Here is a 22,065-nt window from a genome sequence, read left to right as displayed (position 1 = left end):
AAAACCGAAATAAAATTGCTTCTTGGAAAACTGGAAATGGCTCTTTTTTTTGAAGATTTTGGGGACTTTAGCGCCGTCACGTTGCCGCAACGTAAATGTACGGCTGTCATTTTCTGTTATCATAGGTTGTATTACATCTGTCAAAATGCAATAATGGGGAAGTTTTGTGATTTGAAAGTATTGTTTTTGAGCGTTTTTAACATAAACGTGATGGATTAGCAAATAAAATATGGTAAGTCACCTTCAGCCAGAACTTCCTTTGACGAGAATCTCAAAAATCGTCCGTTTCCATCAGTTAACCACAATTTTCTTAATGTCAGTTCATGTCATTATTAATAATTTTATTAAATTAGGCTACATCGTTTAATTGTACCATTATTGCATTGCAGGGTGCGAACATATCCCAATTGGAACGAGATATAGGCTCTGAACAATTCCCTTCAAATGAACATTATTTTGGATTGGTGAATGTAAGTCATCATTAGCGGGTACCCTTTCACACCTACAATTGTTTGTTTTTAGTTTGGCAACACCTGTTATAGCAATTCGGTATTGCAAGCGTTGTACTTTTGCAAACCATTTAGAGACAGAGTGTTGGAGTACAAGGCAAAAAACAAGAGGACAAAAGAAACACTGCTTACATGTCTTGCAGACTTGTTTCACAGCATTGCCACCCAGAAGAAGAAAGTAGGCTCTATTGCGCCAAAAAAATTTATAGCAAGGCTACGAAAAGAAAAGGAGGAGTTTGATAACTACATGCAGCAAGATGCACATGAGTTTTTGAATTTTTTAATTAACCACATTAGTGAAATTATCTTGGGTAAGTCCCATCCTTGCCTCTGGCGTATCTAGAGTGTTGACTTCTAGCTGAAAGACAACAAAATTCAACTACAAACAACATAAAATCAAAAGGAAATGGAGAAAATGGGACAACTCATATACCTCCTGAACCTACATGGGTACATGAAATATTTCAGGTATTTTGTATAGATTTCAGTAAATCCTCACCAAAGCATTCTTTATTTAGGGTATTTTGACAAGTGAAACTAGGTGTTTGAATTGTGAAAATGTTAGCAGCAAAGATGAAGACTTTTTTGATTTACAAGTGGACATCGAACAGAACACTAGTATAACTCATTGTTTGAGGTGTTTTAGTAATACAGAGACTTTGTGTAGCGATAATAAATTTAAGTGTGATAACTGCAGTAGTTACCAGGAGGCGCAAAAACGAATGCGCGTTAAGAAACTGCCAATGATTTTAGCTCTGCATCTCAAGAGATTCAAGTACATGGAGCAGTATAATAGGCACATCAAGGTTTCTCATCGAGTTGTGTTTCCTTTAGAACTGAGGTTATTCAATACGGTATGTTACAACTGTTTTTTCTAACAAATTATTTATTTGTTTGATTCCAGTCTGATGATGCAGTTAACCCAGACAGACTTTACGATTTAGTGGCTGTTGTGATACACTGTGGAAGTGGGCCTAACAGAGGTCATTACATCAGTATAGTAAAGAGCCATGGATTTTGGCTCCTCTTTGACGACGACCAAGTTGATGTAAGTAAAGCGTAGCTCTGTGTTCATCTCATATGTTTCTATCCATTGTAGAAAATTGATGCTTCAACAATAGAAGATTTCTATGGCCTCACGTCTGACACTCAAAAATCTTCAGAAACTGGATATATTCTTTTTTATCAGTCTCGGGAGAGCTTATGAATTCCGCTACTCCTTGCCTTAGTTAACGAGAGGATTTAATGAAAGTACAAACTAACTTTTCATTGAATTTGAGGGACGGGTAAAAATTTCTTTTTTCTTTTGTTGGACATTTTATTTATGTATGTTTTTATTTTCGTACTGACGAAACATGAGTTGCGGTCGCGATTCGTTATTTTATTTTACTGGAATATAAATTATTTACCCGTACTTGTGAAGGCAAAAATGAGGACTTGTTGTTCAGTTGCAAATGCAAATTGTAAAGTAAAACATTGTGGCAGAACAGCACATAAATGTATAGTGAATTTTACTTGTTTACTTGAAATTTATGTGAGCAATAATCTAGCAAAATCAAGATGTGAATGAATCATTTAACACTTTTTATCACATAGTAAAGAGGTAAAATTCATTTCAATTTTGTTAAATTTTTAAAATATGAGAAACTAGAAATATGAAAGCGCTGCTAAGCAGATTTTATTTTTATTCTGTAAATATTCGTTAGATAATAAATATATTAAAAAAAAGACAAGCAACAATTTCGTTTTTTTTTATTATCCAAAATCTTAGGCTATAAATTCATATGGGATGGGCGCTAATTGCACAGCAGGAATCTTCCCGCTGACAATATGAGCAGCTCGCGGCTGTGCCGGTTGTCGCTTCAACTCTACGCGGGTGCTTTTCTCCTTAGCTTCCTTGCGAAGTTTCTCATTCTGCTTCACCCTGGTGAGGAAATCTTGTCTGCACTTGGAGTGGTTGACATGTTCAATGCGAATGTTGATGCGTTTAGGGATGATCCTGCCACCCACACGTTTGTTGACGATGACTCCCAAAGCATGAGCCGTCACGTTGAAAACACGTCCAGTCTTCCCATGGTACACTTTATAAGGCATGCCTTTCTGGACCGCACCATTTCCTTTGATGTCGACGATGTCTCCCACTTTGTACACTTTCATGTACGTTGACAGAGGAATAACGCCATGTTTACGGAATTTCCGGGAAAACAGGTCACGGGTGCCGCGGCGGTAACCCTTCGAGTTTGTCATTTTCTAACCTAGAATTACAGATTCAAGTTATTTCGGAAAAACACACGAATTTAATACTATAAATACGTTTTCAATATTAACACCGTGGAAAAGGGTGAAAATGTTGAGAGTTTTGAGAGAAATTTGTGTGAAAATTTCTAACCTACCGTTTGTTACAAACACGTTGTACGAAAGGAAGAAGATGGCGGCCAAAAAACTAAATATCCCTAGTGCGCAGCAGTGACATTTCGTATCGCCAACTCTTCAAAAATTGCGGCAAATTTAAATTTTAATCCATTTATTTTTCTCAGATGAAATGTTAAATAAATCAATAATACATTTATTGTTCCAAGTATCTGCAGAAATTTGAAATTTTTACTTTTTACCCCTAGGGCTAATCACAAAGTAAAATCTTAAGAAAAATAGAATTCAAGAATTCAGCAGATTTTCACAGGAGCATTGCATCAATTCTACTAGTCACTTTAGATTAGTAATGCCTCCTGTTGGAATAATCTGCTGCGTCTAAATTTTAGTACAATAGAGTCTAATCCCTATCTAAATTTATGTTGCCAAGCAGCCATGCATATTTTAACAATTAATATTAAGAAGGTATACACGTCCTGTCCTTTTCCTCAGCCAGCTCCATCAAACTTGATTTAATCTCATTGCTAATTTCTTCTGCTTCTGGCACATCAGAAATTACCCACGTCTCGTCTGTGCTTTCTAATTTTTCCCGACAAATTGGGCAGGTGTTGTGTAATGCATTCCTGAATTAAAAGTGAATTAGTCATGTACTCAAAGGGCGGATTTCAATTAACTTGAAATCGACCAGTAACAAGCTGAAATATTAAGTACCACTCCTCAATACAAGGCAAACAAAAACTGTGTGTACAAGGCAAAATAACTTCATGTTTACGTTCTAAACAAATGCAGCATTCTTTGGAATTTTCAGTGGAGGAGTCAAGAATGTCGTCCAGAACTTGTGACACCGTCACGGAGGGTTTACTGCACATGAAAGACACTTAAATAACATCTAAACTAAGAACGCGTAACAGCACTTACTTTCGACTCTGCTCTTCGGCCGACGATTGACATTTAATAGTTTTCGCAACTTTAATAAATTCGTAGAGATTTAATAAGCGATAAGTGCTAACTTTTTGTGTATTGGAGTCGATTTTCACGCAAGCGATTTGTACCGTTGCTTTCCAAAAAACAGTGGAATCAGTGCCTTTTTTCACTGCAAAAATCAACTGTTTGCCTTCCGCGTCTAGACGCTGTTTTGAGCTGCAACGACTACATTAATCAAACGCTAAAATTGCCTTCACTTTACAGTTGATTTAACTCTCCCAACACCGTCAAGAATTTCTCGTATGTTAGAGTATGAATTTCTTCCGAGAGTAAAGTGAGCAACGGCTCGTCCGAGATTATCTCAGAAATGTAATCTTGAAACTGGGAGCTTTGTTGTTGACCCATTTCACGTTTTACAAAAACAAAAGGACACAATGACAGACATACATTTGAGGTTATGTTTTTGACAACTGAAGTTTACCGTCAAATTTTTATTTGTCAGTTACATTATAATATAAAAATTAACTTATTGTGGGGCACTTCGTCCTCGTCCAAAGCCTCCTCTCTACAAAATGAGCATTAGAATAATGTTTTTTTCGGTTTACTTAACCTTACAAATTCCATCTCGGCAGTGCCTGCACCAACATCAGCTTTTTTGTCAGTACCTGGTCCACCTGGAGTTCTTCTATAACCGGCGCGGTCTTCCGCTGGTTTTGTTGAAGTCTCCGACTTGAACGGAGCGGGCCGAGCTCGTGTGGTTTCCGTACGAGCTTGCCTCTTAAGAGTTGAAGGGACAATTTCAGGGGGCAAGTGCAAAATGGTACGCAAATATTCAATACCATTATTCGTCAGATACCTACAAACAATGTTTTACAAGTTAATTAAAACTAGAAACGTTCCACTAACCAGTAATAGTGCCTCCAAGCAAACTGCTCCTTCACGTATCCTTTCGACTTTAAAGACTGGAGCGCCTTGATAACTTGCAAGTTTGGGATACTTTCCAATTCAGGATGTTTAGGTGCATGGGTGTCCTTTTTCGCCACCATCACACCTTCCTTGAAAAGGTATTCGTAGATGGCAATCCGGTTCTTTTTCGGCATCAACATCCTGAAATACAGAAACAGAAATGAGGTTAGGAAATGCCAAAATTGCAAAATTAAGTTTTCGCTAAAAAAATGTCGTCACAACACTTTTGGGCCATTTTTTGAAACATCTAATCCATTTAGAGCAAGAAAAGCGAAAAGATGACTTGGATAATTGTGATTAATTTAGATTACTTACTTGAGGCACTAGTTTTGTGGCTGTCAAACCAAGAAGAAGTTTTTAGAGGTACCAACCTACCAATGACGCAAAAAAACCCTAGCAGAGTGGACTAAAATTAATTATTAAATCGAAATTACACCCTAAATTACGCTTTAAATCTTAGTTTTACGAATAACAACGATATTGGTGGACTTAACTCTATTTATTTAAGGTAATTTACAAATGTGAAGTGAGGTTGGTAGACATGATCAGATCTGACAACTAGAACATTTGTTTTGACGTTTCTTGGTTATTATTATTCTTTCATTTGCGGAGCTTGTTATTTTGTACAGAATTTCATAATGGCGTCGTCTGAAGCAATTCAAGTTAGTTCTCTCCCATTACCTCCAATGCAGTACATAAATCATTACACCGACGAGATGATTCGACGGGGCAGAGCACCCAAGGCACCACCTCCAATTCAAGACACTTATCACATGTTTGGTAATCAATTCAACACCGAAGAAAGCATCATCAGGCCTCTGGAGAGTCAAGTGAGTGAATCAATATCAATTTGGGGTCCCAAGCCAGATACTTGACTCAATTTCTCTACTTATTTACTTTATTTTTTTCGCAGGGCATTAAACGTCTGTATCCCCTGCATTTCGACAGAAGAAGAGAGTTGAAGAAGCTAAATCAGTCCTTGCTAGCAAACTTCCTCGATTTGCTTGACTTGCTCGTCAATTGTCCTGATTCGCCAAGACGGGCCGAAAAAGTTGAAGATTTGAGTCTTCTATTTATACATATTCATCACTTGTTAAATGAATTCAGGCCCCACCAGGCTCGCGAGACTTTGAGGGTTATGATGGAGTTGCAGAGACGACAGAGAATTGAGACCGCAAATCGCTTTCAAAAACACTTGGATAGAGTAATGGAAATCCTGCAACAGGCAATTCAGACGTTGCCAGAACCCATGGAAATCGATTCGAAATTGTTGGTAGAAACTGATCTTCTTGTGAGCCAAGAGAAGGCGGCAAAAGAAGAGAACAAGACAGATCCTTGTTTTATTTTGGACAGGATAATGTGTAAAATAGTAGATACCATGTAATTTAGATCTATTTTAATTAAGTGAGAATATTCTAAAATTATATAGAAACAAGTGTTTTTATTACTTATAAACGGCAAACTCATGTCAAACCCAACTTATTTACAACACACACTGACTGTGAGGTGTACAAAAATATGATACCATTCCACAATACTGTTCTCCAATATCACGAATGAGATTAGGTTCAGTTGCGCCAGTTGCGAGTGGAACTCCGACCCCTCGTACCACGTCCCCTACCTCTGTTCCTGGGGTTGCCCCTCTCTAAAAAATCGCATTGTCAACCATACAAGACTTGACCGCAGTTTCTTACCATAGTTCTGAAAATTGTTGCTAAATTTACCACTGGGTGGTGTATACAACTTGACGTTCTCTCCAGAACGATTAGGTCTACTCTGTTTGGGTCCTCCTGATCCGTTATCGAACGTAATAGGTACATGGCGTTTTTGACTTGTGGGACCCGATGGCTTTTTCTAAAAATAAATCGTTAAAACAAACAAAAATCAACCAAACGAGATAGTTACCAGTTCTTTTTCCAACGCTTCTTGTTTGAACGACAATGTAACATTACACTTATACATTGGGGGTTGATAGAATAAATCTTTGATTAAAACATTGATGTTGTTCAACAAAGACGGTGCAATTTTTGCTTTGGATGCATTAACGCTATCTAAACCTTTGTTGCTTTTTGTAGTGATAACTTTATTACAACCCTGAACACCTCTGGAAAAATAGACCAAACGCGCTCTAAAGTCCTTCAGAATCTGTTGATCATGCGTCAAAAAATCAGGACATTGCCTAGCCAAGCGATGAAAAGCAAAAAGCAAACATTCCACAAAAGAGAACTCCAAGTTGGGCATTTTGTAAACGTCGGCGTCTTCTGGAGGAGGTGGCATATACATTTTTAGTTTGTCAAAAATTTGCACTACGTGGAGAGACGGATTATCGAATTTTCCACAATTAATGCTTAGTTCAGCCAAGTGTCTCAAGAGTTGTAACTGTAACAAGTCTCCTTGTGGAAGGGTTGCAATTTTTTCCCATTGGGGGAAAATCTGGTCGCAAAAGTAAGCAACAAACTTCGTGGATTCGTTTTTGGCCTGAAATTAACGTTGAGGCAACATTATTGTAAATTGATTTTCTTACTGAAAATAACGATAACGCGTGAGTAGTACAGATGATGATTCTATCCACAACGCCTTCCTCCAGAGGGTCAAAGTCTCGATCTAGTTCCGCTATTTCTGAAATCGAGTCCAAGAGCTCTTGCTGACCAGCGGCGGTTTTTCCGTACTTTGTCTTCTTCAAGCAGGTGATTATCATCACTATCTCCTCGGAACTAATGTCGTCCTATTAGTATTAATAATAAATAATAAATATTCCCCCTAAGTTAAAATAAAAAACATACTTGAAACAGCTTCTTTGATTCTTCCACCACAATGTTTTCAATTTCTGGAGACTGATTCTCAATTGGGCTTATAAATTTGGTCTGGATGAACTGCAAACACTTGACTCTAGCTGCTGAGTTACTTAAAGATCTAATGTGGTTGAACATAGTCCTCAAGACATTCAGAGAATCTTCCTTCCATAATTGTAACAGACACCAAGATGCTGTTGTGTAGTCTCGCTGTTCCTCTAGCTGCATCATTTGAGCTAGTATATCAGTAACTTTGGTTATGTGTTCTTTAACATCCTTGACCACTGATACTAAATATCTCATTGCACATGCACGAATCTACAACAAATGGGTTGATATTTAGGGTGATAATAAAAGTCTCAATTCATACTTTAGTTTCTTCATCTTCACACAAGTCCAATAACGCATTCATCGCCTTATCTTGCAAGGAAGGAAAATGCTTGAAAAATTTAGACAAAATCTGGGCGGCCAACATTTTTTCACTTTCAGTGCCTTTTATACCTTCGAGTGATTGAATGTACTCATTTGAATGCTGAAATTTCCAATAAGTATTACCTTGATGCAGAAATAATCAACAGTGAAACTAACCTGAGAGACCTTTTCCTTGGCATCGGACAAGATGTTGTACTTTTCGTACAGTTTTTCCAAATTGTCACTCATCTTTAGATAATTATGTGATCCACCGAGTAAAAATGAACATATATTTAGGAACACAGAGATATCTTTCAGCAAGAAATCTTAAAACCGGTGTTCATTTACCACACTTGGCGACTTGGCGTGCCCGGAAGCCATTTTGGAATTTCGGAAAATAAATCTGTCAATTGTCAAAAACCACGTGGCGCCACCTCTTCTGAATTTAACCAACTAAGATCCGTGTTTTTTGGTTTGAGGCACCGCTGCTCGGATTTGAAGTTTGAATTTATTACACGTTGTTTGTTGCTTTTTTAAGTTTAATTTGTGTTTACATTCGTTGCTTTGTTTTTTGTAGCTTTAAATAGTCAAAAAACTTCTTAATTCCAAAATTTAATTTGTCAACGATATCATGAGTGCCCGAGCAGTGGCGCCCTCCTCGGGAAAAACGTGCGTTTTCTCGAAAACGATTTGGTTTTGAAAAAAGTCCATATTTAGTTTAATTTCGAAAATGAAGAGATTATCCGAAGAACGAACTAAAACCTTATTCGAAAAGCTGACGAAATAGTAAGCACCAATTTATTCCTCTTTTAGAAATATGCTCACACGTGTTCTAACCTCAATTACAGCATCGGCCCCAATGTGAAGCTGCTGATCGAAAGACCGGATGGAATTTACTGTTTTCGTGAACAAAAGGACAGAGTTTATTATATTTCCGAAAAAATATTAAAACTGGCAGAAACGATACCCGCAGATCAATTGATATGTGCAGGGATATGTTTTGGAAAGTTTACAAAGACAAATAAGTTTCGGCTACAGATAACTGCTCTTAATTATTTGGCACCTTATGCTCAGGTACGTAAAGATTGTTTGTTGTCTTGTTTAATTTTAATAATTATAATGTTACAGTGTAAAATATGGTTGAAACCAGCAGCAGAGCAACAATTCTTGTATGGAAATCATGTGTCTAAAGCAGGATTAGGGAGGATAAGTGAAAATACAGAAAAGTTTCAAGGAGTTTTAGTTTATAACATGGCTGATTTACCGCTGGGTTTTGGAGTTGCTGGGAGATCCACAGCTGAATGTAAACATGCAGACCCATTGACTTCTGTTTGTTTTCATCAAGCAGATATAGGAGAATATATTAGATGTGAAGAGGTGTTATTGTAATAATAGAAGTTTTATGAGGAGAAGGGACGTTCTTACTTGGCCCGCTCCTTCACATTTCCTTTTTTTTTATTTAAAATTTATTTGTATTTCCGTCTTAAAATTTATATTTTACACTCAAATATTTAAACATTTTTTAGATTATCGACTTTCCAAATGCTCACGAGAGTGCTTATGATCCTCTTGATTACTTTAGGTTCTTTAGATTTCTGATTTATGATCTGAAAATGTTTTTTTAACTTATTGAATCATGTTGATTTCTCATCGCTATTTATACTTTTAGGCTTTTAGAGTTTTTCCATTTTTTTAACTGAAATTTGTTCAGATCGTTTGTATTATTTTTGTCCGTTTCCTAAAGAATAAAAATTACTTTTTATGTCTTCTGCCGATTTTATTTACAAGTAATAACATTCTCAAATTAAACAGGAATGTAGTAAAAATACCAAAAACGATTTTACAATTAACCAGTTTTTCTTTTATTTACGTTATTACCCAAAAGAAACAATAAAAATGATAAAAAACGCTGAAAAATGGGTCAATTAGATTCAATTTTCATTCTCATAATACCTACGAAATAGTCATGGTGTTATCTTTCCTTGTATAAATTGAAACACTGCTCGTAATGTATCTCCGCACAAAAAAACCTTTTTTGCTTGTCATTCCTAATTACGGCAAGTCATCAACAGTTCGACAAGAGAAAAAATTCAAAGCACGTCGTATCAGCATGATGTGAAACCTCCAGAGACATTTCAACACTGGCGTCGACATAAATCAAGAAGCGCCGCGACGCTAAGCGAACCTTTGGGACGCATTTCAAGCAGCGCTTTCGATATGATTCATGGACCGACAAATGTTATAACTACATTATAACACTTTGAATTTGTCTTGGTGCAAAACCACTCCATTGTTTTGTGTATCTCATACCCCTTTTTATCGACGTGATTAAATTCACCCTTAAAAATCGCGAATATCTTGGATGACAACGAATTTATTTATTGGCCGGCGGCAAAGTTGTAATAAAACCGTTATCAGTAGTTCTCACTAGTAATTATTGTGGGCCTAATTTATGAGTCCGTTTCAATATGGAACCGAAAATTAGAAAAGTAACGAGAGAATCCGAAAATGTAACGGGAAAAGAGATGTGTCTTCAACATTTCAACCTGGCTGTTATATTGCAGGATTCATGTTGAGGGTATTAAAAAGGATCAAAATTACGATGAGATAAATTTAAGTAAGCGACTTTTTGAAAAGAGCCGACACAATTATATTTATCTCATCAGATTTAACGGTGTATGCCATCAGACAAGTTGTAAATCAAATAAAAAACACCTGATAAAAGTGTACAAGCTCATATGATATGAAACTAACGGAATGACGGACCTTTTTCAGAGAGCTTTTCGAAATAAGAACACCGGAAATTCCACCAATTCGAGACGTTAGCCTTCTTACACAGTGTGGATGCATTTAAAAAAAAAATAAAAAACTTTTTTTTTCAAATTACCCGCGAAAAACATCGCTTGTTAAAAACAAAACACCTAGAGCATTATAAAATTTGTAATAAATTTATGCAAAGATTAATTAGGTGAAGCTTTATCAAAAAAAGTACCTACTTAAGGTCCGTTTTTTTTTTTTAAAAACCACCAACACGGCACTCTCTCAGCACTTTACAAGCGGCAACGTTGTCGATGGTGACTTTTTGGTGATAAAATCAAATAGGTTAGTTGCCTAATTGACAATTTGATTACACAAAACGGCCTTTCAGGCTGTGCCGAGTGATTTCACTATTAAATCCTTTGATTTGCAATACAACAGGCTGTAAAAGAAACGTTTTTAACGGAAACACTGCCTAATTTTCAGAAATGTCAAAAATTTGACAACTATTTTCTCACCAAAAATCTCCCTAGGCAACGTTGCCGGCTGCAATGTAGGGGAAGATTGCGGTGTTGGTGGTTTAAAAAAAAAACAACGGACTTTACAGATAGTTTCGGTTACAAATGTCCACTTTGACAGGTATTTTTTTATTTGGAAGTTGGATTCTTGAAGAATTACCTCTGGAAATTTCAACAATCCAAGTTGGCATCATTAAAATTTGACGTTTGTAAATTTTGACATAAGAATTGCTGCGTAGTTAATTGGTGCTTGCTTTTGAAGATGTTCCATGGAAGTGAAGTGAAGTTTCTCAGATGCGACTGCTGCTTAAGAACGGTGAGAAAGAAAATGAATTTCTTAATAACATACACGATCGTCTTTACCCATTTAAGGAAAATGCGAATTAAGAAAAAGTCATCACTTCGGAAAACTACGTTTGTTTGTAAGCTCTGCACTGCAATAATATTGACTAATAATTTATAATCATCAGATTTATGGTACCATAAAACCTTTGTTTGTTTGTAGTTTGTAAACTTGAATATGTTAAATGCAAACATTTATAAAAAATCGCCTAAATATTTCCCTCAAACAAAACGACCGCCCGTCCGCCAGAATTAATGAAAATAGTCTCAAATTTATCTTTCATCACAAGTATTTTGCAGCCTAAACAGGATTAAATTTGGAAAAACGGGACGCCACTCCCCGTAGCAGGAAATCGGTCTTTGACGAAATTTTGCCGCCTCGGCTTCTGTAACTAATTTTCACTAATCCCATAAGCAAATTGGCGTCTTCGTCGAAACTTTACTGATAAGGAACGTTGGGGCTTCTTTGTGTATTCATATTCTTAACAAGATTTAAGGGTTTTCTAATGAAATTTATGGTGGAGGGCGCGGACGGGTCACTGCAGGTATAATTTTACTTGCTTTCGGGAGTTTGAAAGGCGATGATGAATCATTTTAAGGTGGAGGTTTTAAGTAGGATCTATAAAATTGCTGTTTAGAAACTACGTAAAAGTTGGCTTCTAATGAGCGATAAATTCTATTTGAGATTGGAAGGTTTCTATAAATTACGAGTGTCTCAGATTCAGGTTTCTTCTGACTCGTTTCTTACACCAATATAACCCTTTCACTGCTAAATAATAATACATAAATACACAATGAAATATTACTGTAAACTAATGAATAGTTTATTTCGAGCATGTTTTGAACAAACGCTTATAAGTTTTTCTGGTGTGCATTTTTATATAGGTACAGGATGTTATGTATATAAAACACCTGCAGAATCACTTTGACCAATCAGGGCTTGTAAAATTATTAATACCTAAAGATCTGACCCAAATAGTAGTTTGGTGACAAAAATAAGAGTGCCAAACATTTGTCACATTTGACATGACAAGTCAGTGGCGGCACAAATGTATCTATCTACTTGAAATTGAATATCCCATTCGAATAAGACGATATTATAAAAACATTCAGATTGAGCTTTGTTCCGATCTAGGGAAATAATTAAAGTGGCAACAAAAATAAATTTTACTGCGAATCATTGCGAAACTGTTCAGCACCACTTGACAAATATCTGACGACGTACGCCTATGTAATGACATTTTGACATTTTGTTCCACCAGATTACTTGATTTTTAAAATTTACGAATATTTAAACTGAGACATGATTGGTTATTATTACGTTCTTCCACTGCTTGCAAAATGCGTTGCAGAAAAAATTCTTTAAGTTTAAATTTCTTTAATGCTATGTTACAGTTTGGTGCTTTAATTACTTAACATCCTGTGAATAAAAATGATTTTTTTTGAGATTTTTTTCGTAGATTTCACAAGAATGTGTAAAGCGGTAAAAGTCGGAGGACGTACACAACATTTTTGAATTGAATCCGTCAATTAAATAAGGTAAATTTTTTAGAGATTTTTTTAGAAATTATTAGGAAACAATATGGTGCTTTAATTAAATAAAAATAATTTTAATAATTAAATACAAGATGTCTGGAAAGTCGCGCACCACCATGATACTGTGTCATCGGACAATGCCATATAGATCACCGGAAAAATGTTCAAAAAAATCCATGTCTTCAATTTTTCGTGATATGATGGATTGAAGAGTAAAAGTTTAATCTCAAAATAAACGATTTCTGTGCAATAATTTTACGTTCAAATGAATTTGTTACCTAAAGGGCCTTTTGCGCAAAGGCATGGTGCAAAAAAAATCGGAACACTCTCGTGCGAAATGCCTGAAAACTGTTAACCAGATTTTTAAATCAACAATGTCGATCGGTGTAGCATCGTTCACATGAAACCATAATTATACTCGTTCATGAGCCGACCTGACTAACGCCAACAATACAACAGCAACGTTACTATGGCTTCGAATACTGGAAATTTAAATTATTAGGGGAAACGGTTCAGCAATGTTGCCATTTTCCTAATTTTATTTTGGTTTACTGCGAAAACAGAGAGTCTGGTTTTTTTTTTAACATTTTTTTGGTACTTTGGGGGGGCACTCAATTACTCCCTTTCAAGGTAGTGCGCTACTTTCCGGATATTCTGTACATAGCAGAAAGGTATTTTTTTTTAATTGCGCATAAATATCATAGTAAAATTGTTGACAATGAAATCTTTACACCAAAATTATCGTCTGTCATTTTTGCTTTAATTGCCACCTTTCGTGCATGTTTCGTTTGTTATTTGTTATACCCAAAAAGTCTTTTATCCCCCAACCGGGAATTAACCACCCCGTTGGTATAAAATAATAATAATAGTCAATTTAACGTTGATTTTTTTTTAAATGACTACGATTTATAACAGTTTATTGATAATAATTATTGCATGATTGGTTACAAATATAATTTTCGATAATTAATTTTGCTGTTCTTCTTATTATCTCTTACTGTGGCAGTACCTTGGACAAAAGCTTGCGAAATATATTTTTAAAACTCGTATTGTACAACGGAATTTTTTTTATTTGTGTAAAGATTATACGTAAAACATATTATTCTAATTTTTTTCATAAACTCTTGAATGTTATTTCTCGTAATGTTTTTTTAGTTTTTTTTGCAAAACTCCTCTATAGTCCGTTCAGAGACATAATCTACACCTATTTACCATTACCCAACCCAAGGCCTCACCTTGATTGGCCCAGTCGTACAATTGCGGCCATCATCTAAACCTCAACTTTTGATTGGTCGCCTTCCCGCAAGCGCCTCCCCCATTTCCACCGCCTTATCTTTTCCTCGTCACTCGTCATTTCTACAAAATCTACGATAAGTGTCAGTTCGTGTGTGATAGAGTGTGGACCGTCGGTGATGGTCTCTTATTATAACACCGCCAACATGTACCGTCACCAGCAAGCCGTGGCCGCTCCAGCCAACGCGCCCATGCACTCGTGGTACGCGGGTTACCATCAAGGTGCCCAAATGGGTCCCGAACAACAAATGTGGGAACAACAAATGTGGCATCATGGACATGTTCCATCGCATTCGGTGTTTAACGGAGAGTTCGCGGGGGAGTTTGTACACACGGGGATGGTGCATAACGAAGGGCAGTTGATGCCGTCGCCGACGATTACAGTGTCGGGGAGCGAAATGTCGAGTCCTGGAAATGGGAATATTTCACCTCAGAATCAGACGCAGGTGACGAGGCCGCCGCCGGCAAGGAGTCCGTATGAGTGGATTAAAAAGACCTCGTATCAAAGCCAGCCCAACCCTGGTAAGTCCATTTTTAGACACCTAAATTCTAAGTGCTGATGAAAAAAATAGAGAGACAATTTTGATCTTGCGTAGAATTTTGGTTGTTACTTCAACTCCATCCCCAAAATACTCGGTTTTATTTTTTATTAGAAATCAGATTATTTTTTCCTTTTCTCGAACACGTTTTACTTTGTCAAAACAAACAATTTTTATAGTATCTACTTATTTATTATTGTTATAATTTTAATATGACAGCAAGTTGAAATTTCCTACATTTCTTTAACAATGTGTCATAGAAATTCACTTTGTGTCCTATTTTAATTATTTTTCTACTAAAAATCTGCTTACTATCTTCACTATTTTTTGCATGTTTTGATGTCGCCAAATGGATTATATTACCAATATTTGTATGTTGTTTTGGGTGCGTTTATAAGCTTTATCAACGACCATAAAATAATTCGCTTCAAGACAAATAATTAGGTCCGACGCAAAAATGAAATTCCTCGGCTCTGATTAGCCTAAATTCGTTTGATTATGACCATAGTACAAAAGTTTTTCAAAAGAGGCGAAGTGAGGCATGAAAAGAAATGTCAAATTACCTATATTTTGACATTCATTAAAATTTAGTACGAAAACAAAAGTTTGCACCTGTTCCGCTTTGAGTTAAATATTAATGTAAAAAAAATGTCGTGATTTTTATTTTTGCATTTAGTTAATTTTGTAGGTTGTCCTACATAAATCACTCTCTGGTAATCTGTATTTTTCAATTTTTTTAAAACAATTTTTATTGATAGAAAATGTGTTATAAAGTCCGTTTAAAAAAAAAAAAACACCAACACCGCACTCTTCCACTATTTTACAACCGGCAACGTCGTCAATGGTAACTTTTCGGTGATAAAAATCAAATAGGTTAGTTGTCTAATGTCTAATTGACAATTTGATTACACAAAACAGCCTTTCAGGCTGTGTCGAGTCTTTTCACTATTTAATCCTTTGATTTACAATCCAACAGAGCGTAAAAGAAACAGTGCGTAATTTTCAGAAATGTCAAAAATTTGACAATTATTTTCTCACCAAAAATCTCCCTAGGCAACGTTGCCGGTTGTAAAGCAGGGGAAGATTGCGGTGTTGGTGGTTTAAAAAAAAAAAACGGACTTTACCTATACTTACTTATTTCAATAAATGGCCGTAGATAAAGCTTAGTATTATACTTGCATGTAATGGCCCTTTTCACTTGGTTGCTCCACTTTACAAGGGATGATGGGCCTCATATAATAATATAACATTACCTTTACTGTTATTTGTTGTTGTTAAATTGTTATAAGTAAATACAAATTTCTTTTTTAAATAATTACACCTATTCAATTGAACTATAAACGCCAATCGGACTATAATTTCATGAAAAAATCTGGAAGTCGTGTTGTTTTTTTTTTCATTTAAAACCAACACGTAATTTGTAAAAGTGTCAAAATCTACCTATAATAATTATTATTATAAAATCTGAATGTGTTTTGATAACAAATTGTCTCCAGGATTGCAATAACACACTTTTAAATTTATAATGGAGTGTAATTGCAGAGCTACCAACACATTTTTAATTTTTAAAGCCTGTTTTAGCACAAAACATTTACAAAAAATTAACACTTGGTGCAAAAAACAACAAAACTGGGCATCTCTTTGATTTTTACTACAACATTTACCTTTTTTTACCTTCTCGATAACAGTGATGGTAACCGCCAGTTCAATTTCTGACTTTTTTTAGCAATTTTTTGCCATATTTGCGTTAAATCAGTTAATACAATGGTAGGGTTGCATGTTCTATCGAGCTCTGATGTTAAGCTTGTGCGTGAATGTTCACAATTTTTTAATTTGATTTTTAAAATGAGTTTTGTCGATTTAGTCGATTTTGCGTTAATTTTGCGGGACAGTGCACCTAAAGAGAAATGAATGAATCTGTTTCAATTCGTATAAACAACACAATGGACTCAACAATTTAAGAAGCGGAATACTTCTTATCCCCTTCCGTGTAAAAGTAGCATTCTTAAAAGGTGGTGAAAATTTTTTTGTCAAATAAACCGAGCGGCTGTTTAAATTTCCGGACGCAATTAACACATTACTCTTAATATAAACGTTTTAAATTAACCAAACGTCCATCAAATGAAAGTGTTTTTTAATTCGATGAAACTAAAATTTGTTAATAATTTTCGTCGCAAGAAACTCATGTTTCAGTTCTTGTTTGTTTTCGCTTAATTTATTAGTTTATGAACTTCCAGTAAAAATGATTCTAATTGTTTTACGGTTTATAAACTTGTAAATTATGTTAAACCTAAATTGTTGTATTTGTTCTAGAACCTGAGAGCCGTCAAAGCTCGTCAGAATCGGTCCTGTTCGATTGCGCTGAAGTTCAGGACTCGATCGGTAGGATTTCTTCATTGTAGCGGTTGTTTTCGAAACTTCTTCCTCTCTTTGTGTTGTTTTTAATCTTCTTTTTTTATCTTTTGCATGTGATGGTTTTACGACCCTATCGTAATTCTTTTGTGATTAACATTACACTCACACATGACTAATTTCACAATAATGCATGCTCTTTTCGATTTGGAACCGGCCGCGTTGCCCAATTTGCTATAATTACTGAATTCTGTCTTCTTTACGAATAAATTAACACATTCATGGCGTCCAATTTTCGGTAATCTGACAGGTGCATCTCCGCAGCCGCCATATTTTATGTTTTTCTTTACGAGCGCTCGACCAATGGGATTTTAATCTGCATTCTCCATCTAAGCATTAAATTAATTTGAAAGGGAATAGTCTCGTTTAGTATCGAAAGTGAGCGGCGATGTTTTTTACCTGCTTTATTGCGCCATTTTGTTGCTGGTTTTTTCAAACTTTCGCTTGATTTTACTTCTTATTAAAGTTTTATGTCCACTAGAAGATCGTAAAGTTCTTCATAAAACTTCCATGATTATTTTACAGCCGTTTGCTTTATTTTTCTTAGCATATTCATCATGGGTTTTATTTTGTTTTTTTTACGTTGTAAATTTTGTTATTTTGTTGCGGCGCGGCGTCGGACAGGTATTGGGGCGTTAAATCGAGCCCTCCTGCTTTTCGGGTTTAGTTCGATGACCGACAATATTTTATGGCTCGTCTGACAAGATTATGCAGCTTTTGGGATGGGATGGGATTTCCAAATCCTTCTGAAGTTTTGCCGAACTTTTAAACACCCCTAATAAAGTAAATAGTCTCTGACAAAGACGTAAAATTTTACCAGGAACGGAACATTTACCTGCTCACTTACCCTCGATTCTGCAGATTTTAACCGGTCAACGACAAGTGTTGATTCAAACCACGACTGCCTATTACATAAATTGTCCGTAAAATTAGCAGAAGCTTCCACCGAATGCAGGACGATATAGTTTGGGAAATAACATCGCGACAGTGTAATAGCGTCAATGGACCCCCAGGGAAGCATAACCTCAAACTGCGGGGAGTTGCGAATCGACGCTGTAGCAATTATCAGGCGATACAGTCGTCGGCGCCACACACGTATCCACTTGTCTCATTTCGATAAAATGTGGGCTGAAGAGACAACGACAATTTTAGGCCATTGTTGACGGGGTGACAAATCGGGGCCTTTTATAACCGCATTACATTAAATGCGCCACCAACTGTTATGTCTATGGAGGTTTCAAAGTGGGGCAGCTCCCAATCGGTAAAAAATTGGAGTTTTTCCCTTCCCGCATCTCGCAAAAATCCTCCTGATTTATTCAATAAGAAACGTAATAGAGTCACTCGGCTGTTGTAAACACTAAATAGACATCAAGGCATAGGACTGTGGCCATAAAGCGGTCCGTGTGCCTCTTTATGACGGTCTTCACGCCAAGGAGGTCCCGAAGCCGTCGGTCGGAGCACGTTCGCTAGCAAAATTCGCTTTTTCTGATAAATAGAAGTGAGCAAATTACACGCCCTTGCTCGTTTTGAGGCGAAAACTGCCGTCAACACAACAGCTTGATGAATGATTTATTTTTAAGGACAGGCATGTCCAAATACTGGCTAATCCGATAAAGGACAAAAACGGTCTGTCAAACAACAGTTCCTGCGTGACTGATGCGCAACATATGTGGACTTTTGCGACAAATTGACACTTGCGATAGTGTAATCGAAATTAATTTGTGGATTGATAATGGAAGGGTTAAAGAAGGGCTAATGGATGTACAGGATGGATTAACTGTGGCACATGAAGAGCTTTAATTCTAGAGTTTCTTTTTTTTTCAATTATCCATTAATTTGTCTGTATTTAACAGAGATTAATATTATCGGTGTGAGTAATTCGTTTTGCGGGAATTTTCAGTGACTAATTTCAAGATTTCGAGAAATTTTAGTTGATTTTTTAATTAATCTTAATTTTGTTGTCAGCATTGTTTCTACTTTTATTATTATTATCATTCGTATCACCGATTTTGCTTCAAGTACAACATTTACGAAATCATTTGAGCATTATTGTCAAATTACACTCGTTACTATAAATCAAGTTATTGTTGATAATCGTTTAAATTGAATCAATCGATCAACTAAAATATCCCAAATCTTGAACTCGGATACGCCGATTTCTTGTTTTGGAGTTAATTCTGCACGCTTATTACTATTTTTGCATACTGACAGCAATAACAATGTTTGGCTAGATTTTTAGATCCAACAAAATAATAAAACATGAAATACTTAAATAAGGAAGGCTTCAGCTAGAAATTAATTGTTCTAAATTTCCTGTTGAGAATATAGCTCAGGTTTAACTTTTTAAAAAATGATAACTTCAGACAAAAGAAACAAAGACGGAATCTAAATATTTGTAAAACAAGACAGGCTTTAATTTATCACATGTATAAGTAGATAAAGAATGTCGTCTGATAAAATTAGTTAACGTGTTTTCTGTTGGAAGTGAATCATGTTCTTTTCATTAGAACGAATAAGTATCTAAATTGGGACAGTTTCAAGACTAGGCAACTCGCCCTAACAAAAATTCCGAGTAATTTCAGAGCGTAGTTTCGATTTCCCATCGTATTTTTTCAAGCTGCGTTTCGTTTAACCTTAGCGATAAAATAGTCGCTATCTGTACCGATGTCGGATGTTAAAATATATAATCCTAGTATAAACATAGCCTCAAGATGCGGAGTATCCTGGTCTAGGCCCAGGACAATACACATGTTGTCAGGTGCGTTAGATCTTATCGCGAATAAATAAGCCGCTTCTTCTCATCTCACCGCCCGTTAATCCGTTTGATCAACGATTTCCCTTATCGCATTCTCACAGATATCCCCGACTAAATTTTTCATATCGATACCAACTAATGAAATCGGAGAAACTGCAGGAAAAGTTGCTTGTGGACTAGAGAGGAGATGGATGTAGTAGTAGCCAAGTAGCTAGCCTTTTGTTGACGCCACTGATTTTGGACCTTTGTTATAGGAAAGACGAGAACGAAGGACAAATACAGAGTTGTATATACAGACCTCCAAAGGATCGAGTTAGAGAAAGAGTTTACCTTATTTAATCGATATATCACGATCAAACGCAAATCCGAACTTGCCGCCACGTTGGGGTTATCAGAACGACAAATTAAAATCTGGTTTCAAAATAGACGAGCGAAAGAAAGGAAACAAGCGAAGAAAAGAATCGAGGAGAAAACGCAGATGGATAATATGTACGCCCAGGAACAAGGACAACTTATCGTAGGTTTTCCACCACCGAATTTCATGGTACATCAAATCAACAGTCATCCTCTTAAAACGGAAGTCAGTGACAATGAGATTACCAATGTGTAGTGCGAATGATCTCCGCCCGGAAAAAGTGCAATGTTTTATGTGCAATTTGAGTGCTTAAAGACTTTAAATTTTTTATTTTAAGTACCTACGAGTTGGCAGCAACATATCTGTTCTAATTATTATGTAACTTTTGATTCACGATCACTTGACCTGCTTTAATTTTTAAACCATAATTGTGTAAGATTCTGTTAGAAATATTGAATATGTTGCTCCTGAGACTCACCTCCAGTCAAAGTAAATTTTATTCCGACTTTCAATACACGGATGTCGGTCGTTGAGGTCCTAAATTCTCACTATTATAGGTATTTAATTGTTTATGTTTGTAACGTGGCATCTGCGTGATGCAACTTATTATAACCTCTTGATAAATAAAGAATTATTGTTTTGTACTGATTTGTTTTATTTAAGACTGTGTTGACTCATATGAAATCTCAGTAAAATGGACGAGAATATTTCATCATGGATCGGTCCTTATAAGCATAATTTGATTGATACAATCCTCCGCGCAGTTGGCTTTGGTAAAAGTAAACCGTTTGTAACAGTGTAAAATTTGAATTTCCCGCCAAGCTGTCACTACATCTGTCACAGTACACTTTTAAAAAGGAAAGTTTCCAACGCCTTCTCAGCTCAGGATTTTACTTAAACGCACTATATATTCCCGCCGGCGCGACTCTTAAAAAGTATTTTTCCGGCGACGCCGACGGTTTAGCGCGTTTTGTGTTTAAATCAATCAAATCAAAAAAGACAAGCGAACGAAAATATTCTCCGAGAGACGACTTCAAAGTTGTCTTTCTAGCCTTGACACAATTTCTCTAGGCTTTAGTCTTGACATCACAACGAATATTCGAAGTAACAATTATTTTGATGGAAAGTTTTGACTGCTTATTTGTGGATAATATTTTTAATATCCTGAAATCTGAACAAGTTAAAAATAGATTTATTTAACAAATTTGGTCATTTTTTAATGCGATGCCGAATGATGAATGATTTGTGCCTAACATTATTCCTTCTCATTCCAGGCAAAACTCGAACAAAAGACAAATATCGGGTGGTTTACACTGACCATCAACGGGTGGAGCTAGAAAAAGAGTTTTACTACAGCCGCTACATCACCATCCGACGAAAAGCCGAACTCGCCAACAACCTCGGCCTATCCGAACGCCAAGTGAAAATCTGGTTCCAAAACCGACGAGCGAAGGAACGGAAGCAAGTGAAGAAACGCGAGGAGTACAATCAAAAGGACAATACAATGACCATCGGTCATATGACACAACCTCAAATCGTTCACAACAATCAGACGCAAATTGGACAGAACATCATGCCTTCGCAGA

The 22,065-nt window shown here is 36.1% G+C and overlaps 8 protein-coding genes across 8 annotated transcripts; 4 read left to right on the top strand and 4 right to left on the bottom strand.

Moving 5' to 3' along the window:
• Positions 1-80: 80 nt before the first annotated feature.
• LOC148166121 (ubiquitin carboxyl-terminal hydrolase 12/46 homolog) lies at positions 81-1,719 on the top strand. The gene is made up of 7 exons (XM_088049401.1): positions 81-232; positions 390-470; positions 523-820; positions 868-977; positions 1,028-1,363; positions 1,414-1,557; positions 1,609-1,719. Exons 1-7 carry the CDS (start codon positions 230-232, stop codon positions 1,714-1,716), a joined length of 1,080 nt encoding a protein of 359 aa, XP_087905527.1. The 5' UTR covers positions 81-229; the 3' UTR covers positions 1,717-1,719.
• A 525-nt stretch (positions 1,720-2,244) lies between these two features.
• LOC148166120 (large ribosomal subunit protein eL21-like) lies at positions 2,245-2,978 on the bottom strand. Its single transcript, XM_088049406.1, has 2 exons — positions 2,903-2,978; positions 2,245-2,764 (listed from the first exon to the last, which is right to left on the bottom strand). Exon 2 carries the CDS (start codon positions 2,754-2,756, stop codon positions 2,277-2,279), a length of 480 nt encoding a protein of 159 aa, XP_087905532.1. The 5' UTR covers positions 2,757-2,764; positions 2,903-2,978; the 3' UTR covers positions 2,245-2,276.
• Positions 2,979-3,059: 81 nt separating this feature from the next.
• On the bottom strand, positions 3,060-4,280 carry LOC148166119 (RING finger protein 141-like). Its single transcript, XM_088049402.1, has 4 exons — positions 4,066-4,280; positions 3,798-4,019; positions 3,591-3,740; positions 3,060-3,502 (listed from the first exon to the last, which is right to left on the bottom strand). Exons 1-4 carry the CDS (start codon positions 4,206-4,208, stop codon positions 3,337-3,339), a joined length of 681 nt encoding a protein of 226 aa, XP_087905528.1. The 5' UTR covers positions 4,209-4,280; the 3' UTR covers positions 3,060-3,336.
• LOC148166118 (small ribosomal subunit protein eS10-like) lies at positions 4,280-5,174 on the bottom strand. Its single transcript, XM_088049405.1, has 4 exons — positions 5,085-5,174; positions 4,710-4,910; positions 4,419-4,659; positions 4,280-4,368 (listed from the first exon to the last, which is right to left on the bottom strand). Exons 2-4 carry the CDS (start codon positions 4,907-4,909, stop codon positions 4,330-4,332), a joined length of 480 nt encoding a protein of 159 aa, XP_087905531.1. The 5' UTR covers position 4,910; positions 5,085-5,174; the 3' UTR covers positions 4,280-4,329.
• A 78-nt stretch (positions 5,175-5,252) lies between these two features.
• LOC148166117 (mediator of RNA polymerase II transcription subunit 7-like) lies at positions 5,253-6,229 on the top strand. The gene is made up of 2 exons (XM_088049403.1): positions 5,253-5,599; positions 5,683-6,229. Exons 1-2 carry the CDS (start codon positions 5,408-5,410, stop codon positions 6,151-6,153), a joined length of 663 nt encoding a protein of 220 aa, XP_087905529.1. The 5' UTR covers positions 5,253-5,407; the 3' UTR covers positions 6,154-6,229.
• LOC148166116 (apoptosis inhibitor 5-like) lies at positions 6,151-8,406 on the bottom strand. The gene is made up of 7 exons (XM_088049400.1): positions 8,150-8,406; positions 7,932-8,093; positions 7,553-7,879; positions 7,294-7,494; positions 6,675-7,247; positions 6,464-6,623; positions 6,151-6,414 (listed from the first exon to the last, which is right to left on the bottom strand). Exons 1-7 carry the CDS (start codon positions 8,219-8,221, stop codon positions 6,338-6,340), a joined length of 1,572 nt encoding a protein of 523 aa, XP_087905526.1. The 5' UTR covers positions 8,222-8,406; the 3' UTR covers positions 6,151-6,337.
• Positions 8,407-8,549: 143 nt separating this feature from the next.
• LOC148166115 (60S ribosome subunit biogenesis protein NIP7 homolog) lies at positions 8,550-9,738 on the top strand. The gene is made up of 3 exons (XM_088049404.1): positions 8,550-8,758; positions 8,821-9,046; positions 9,101-9,738. The coding sequence occupies exons 1-3, from the start codon at positions 8,703-8,705 to the stop codon at positions 9,359-9,361; spliced, it is 543 nt and encodes a 180-aa protein (XP_087905530.1). The 5' UTR covers positions 8,550-8,702; the 3' UTR covers positions 9,362-9,738.
• Positions 9,739-14,537: 4,799 nt separating this feature from the next.
• Positions 14,538-20,734, top strand: LOC148166114 (uncharacterized). Its single transcript, XM_088049222.1, has 3 exons — positions 14,538-14,940; positions 17,271-17,339; positions 20,379-20,734. The coding sequence occupies exons 1-3, from the start codon at positions 14,538-14,540 to the stop codon at positions 20,732-20,734; spliced, it is 828 nt and encodes a 275-aa protein (XP_087905348.1).
• The last annotated feature ends 1,331 nt before the right edge of the window (positions 20,735-22,065 follow it).

The sequence above is a fragment of the Gnatocerus cornutus genome, unplaced genomic scaffold (genome assembly GCF_029298725.1).
Source record: "Gnatocerus cornutus isolate USDA-ARS CGAHR unplaced genomic scaffold, icGnaCorn1.1 ctg00000023.1, whole genome shotgun sequence".
Lineage (NCBI taxonomy): Eukaryota > Metazoa > Arthropoda > Insecta > Coleoptera > Tenebrionidae > Gnatocerus > Gnatocerus cornutus.
This window is presented reverse-complemented; position numbering and strand designations above follow the sequence as displayed.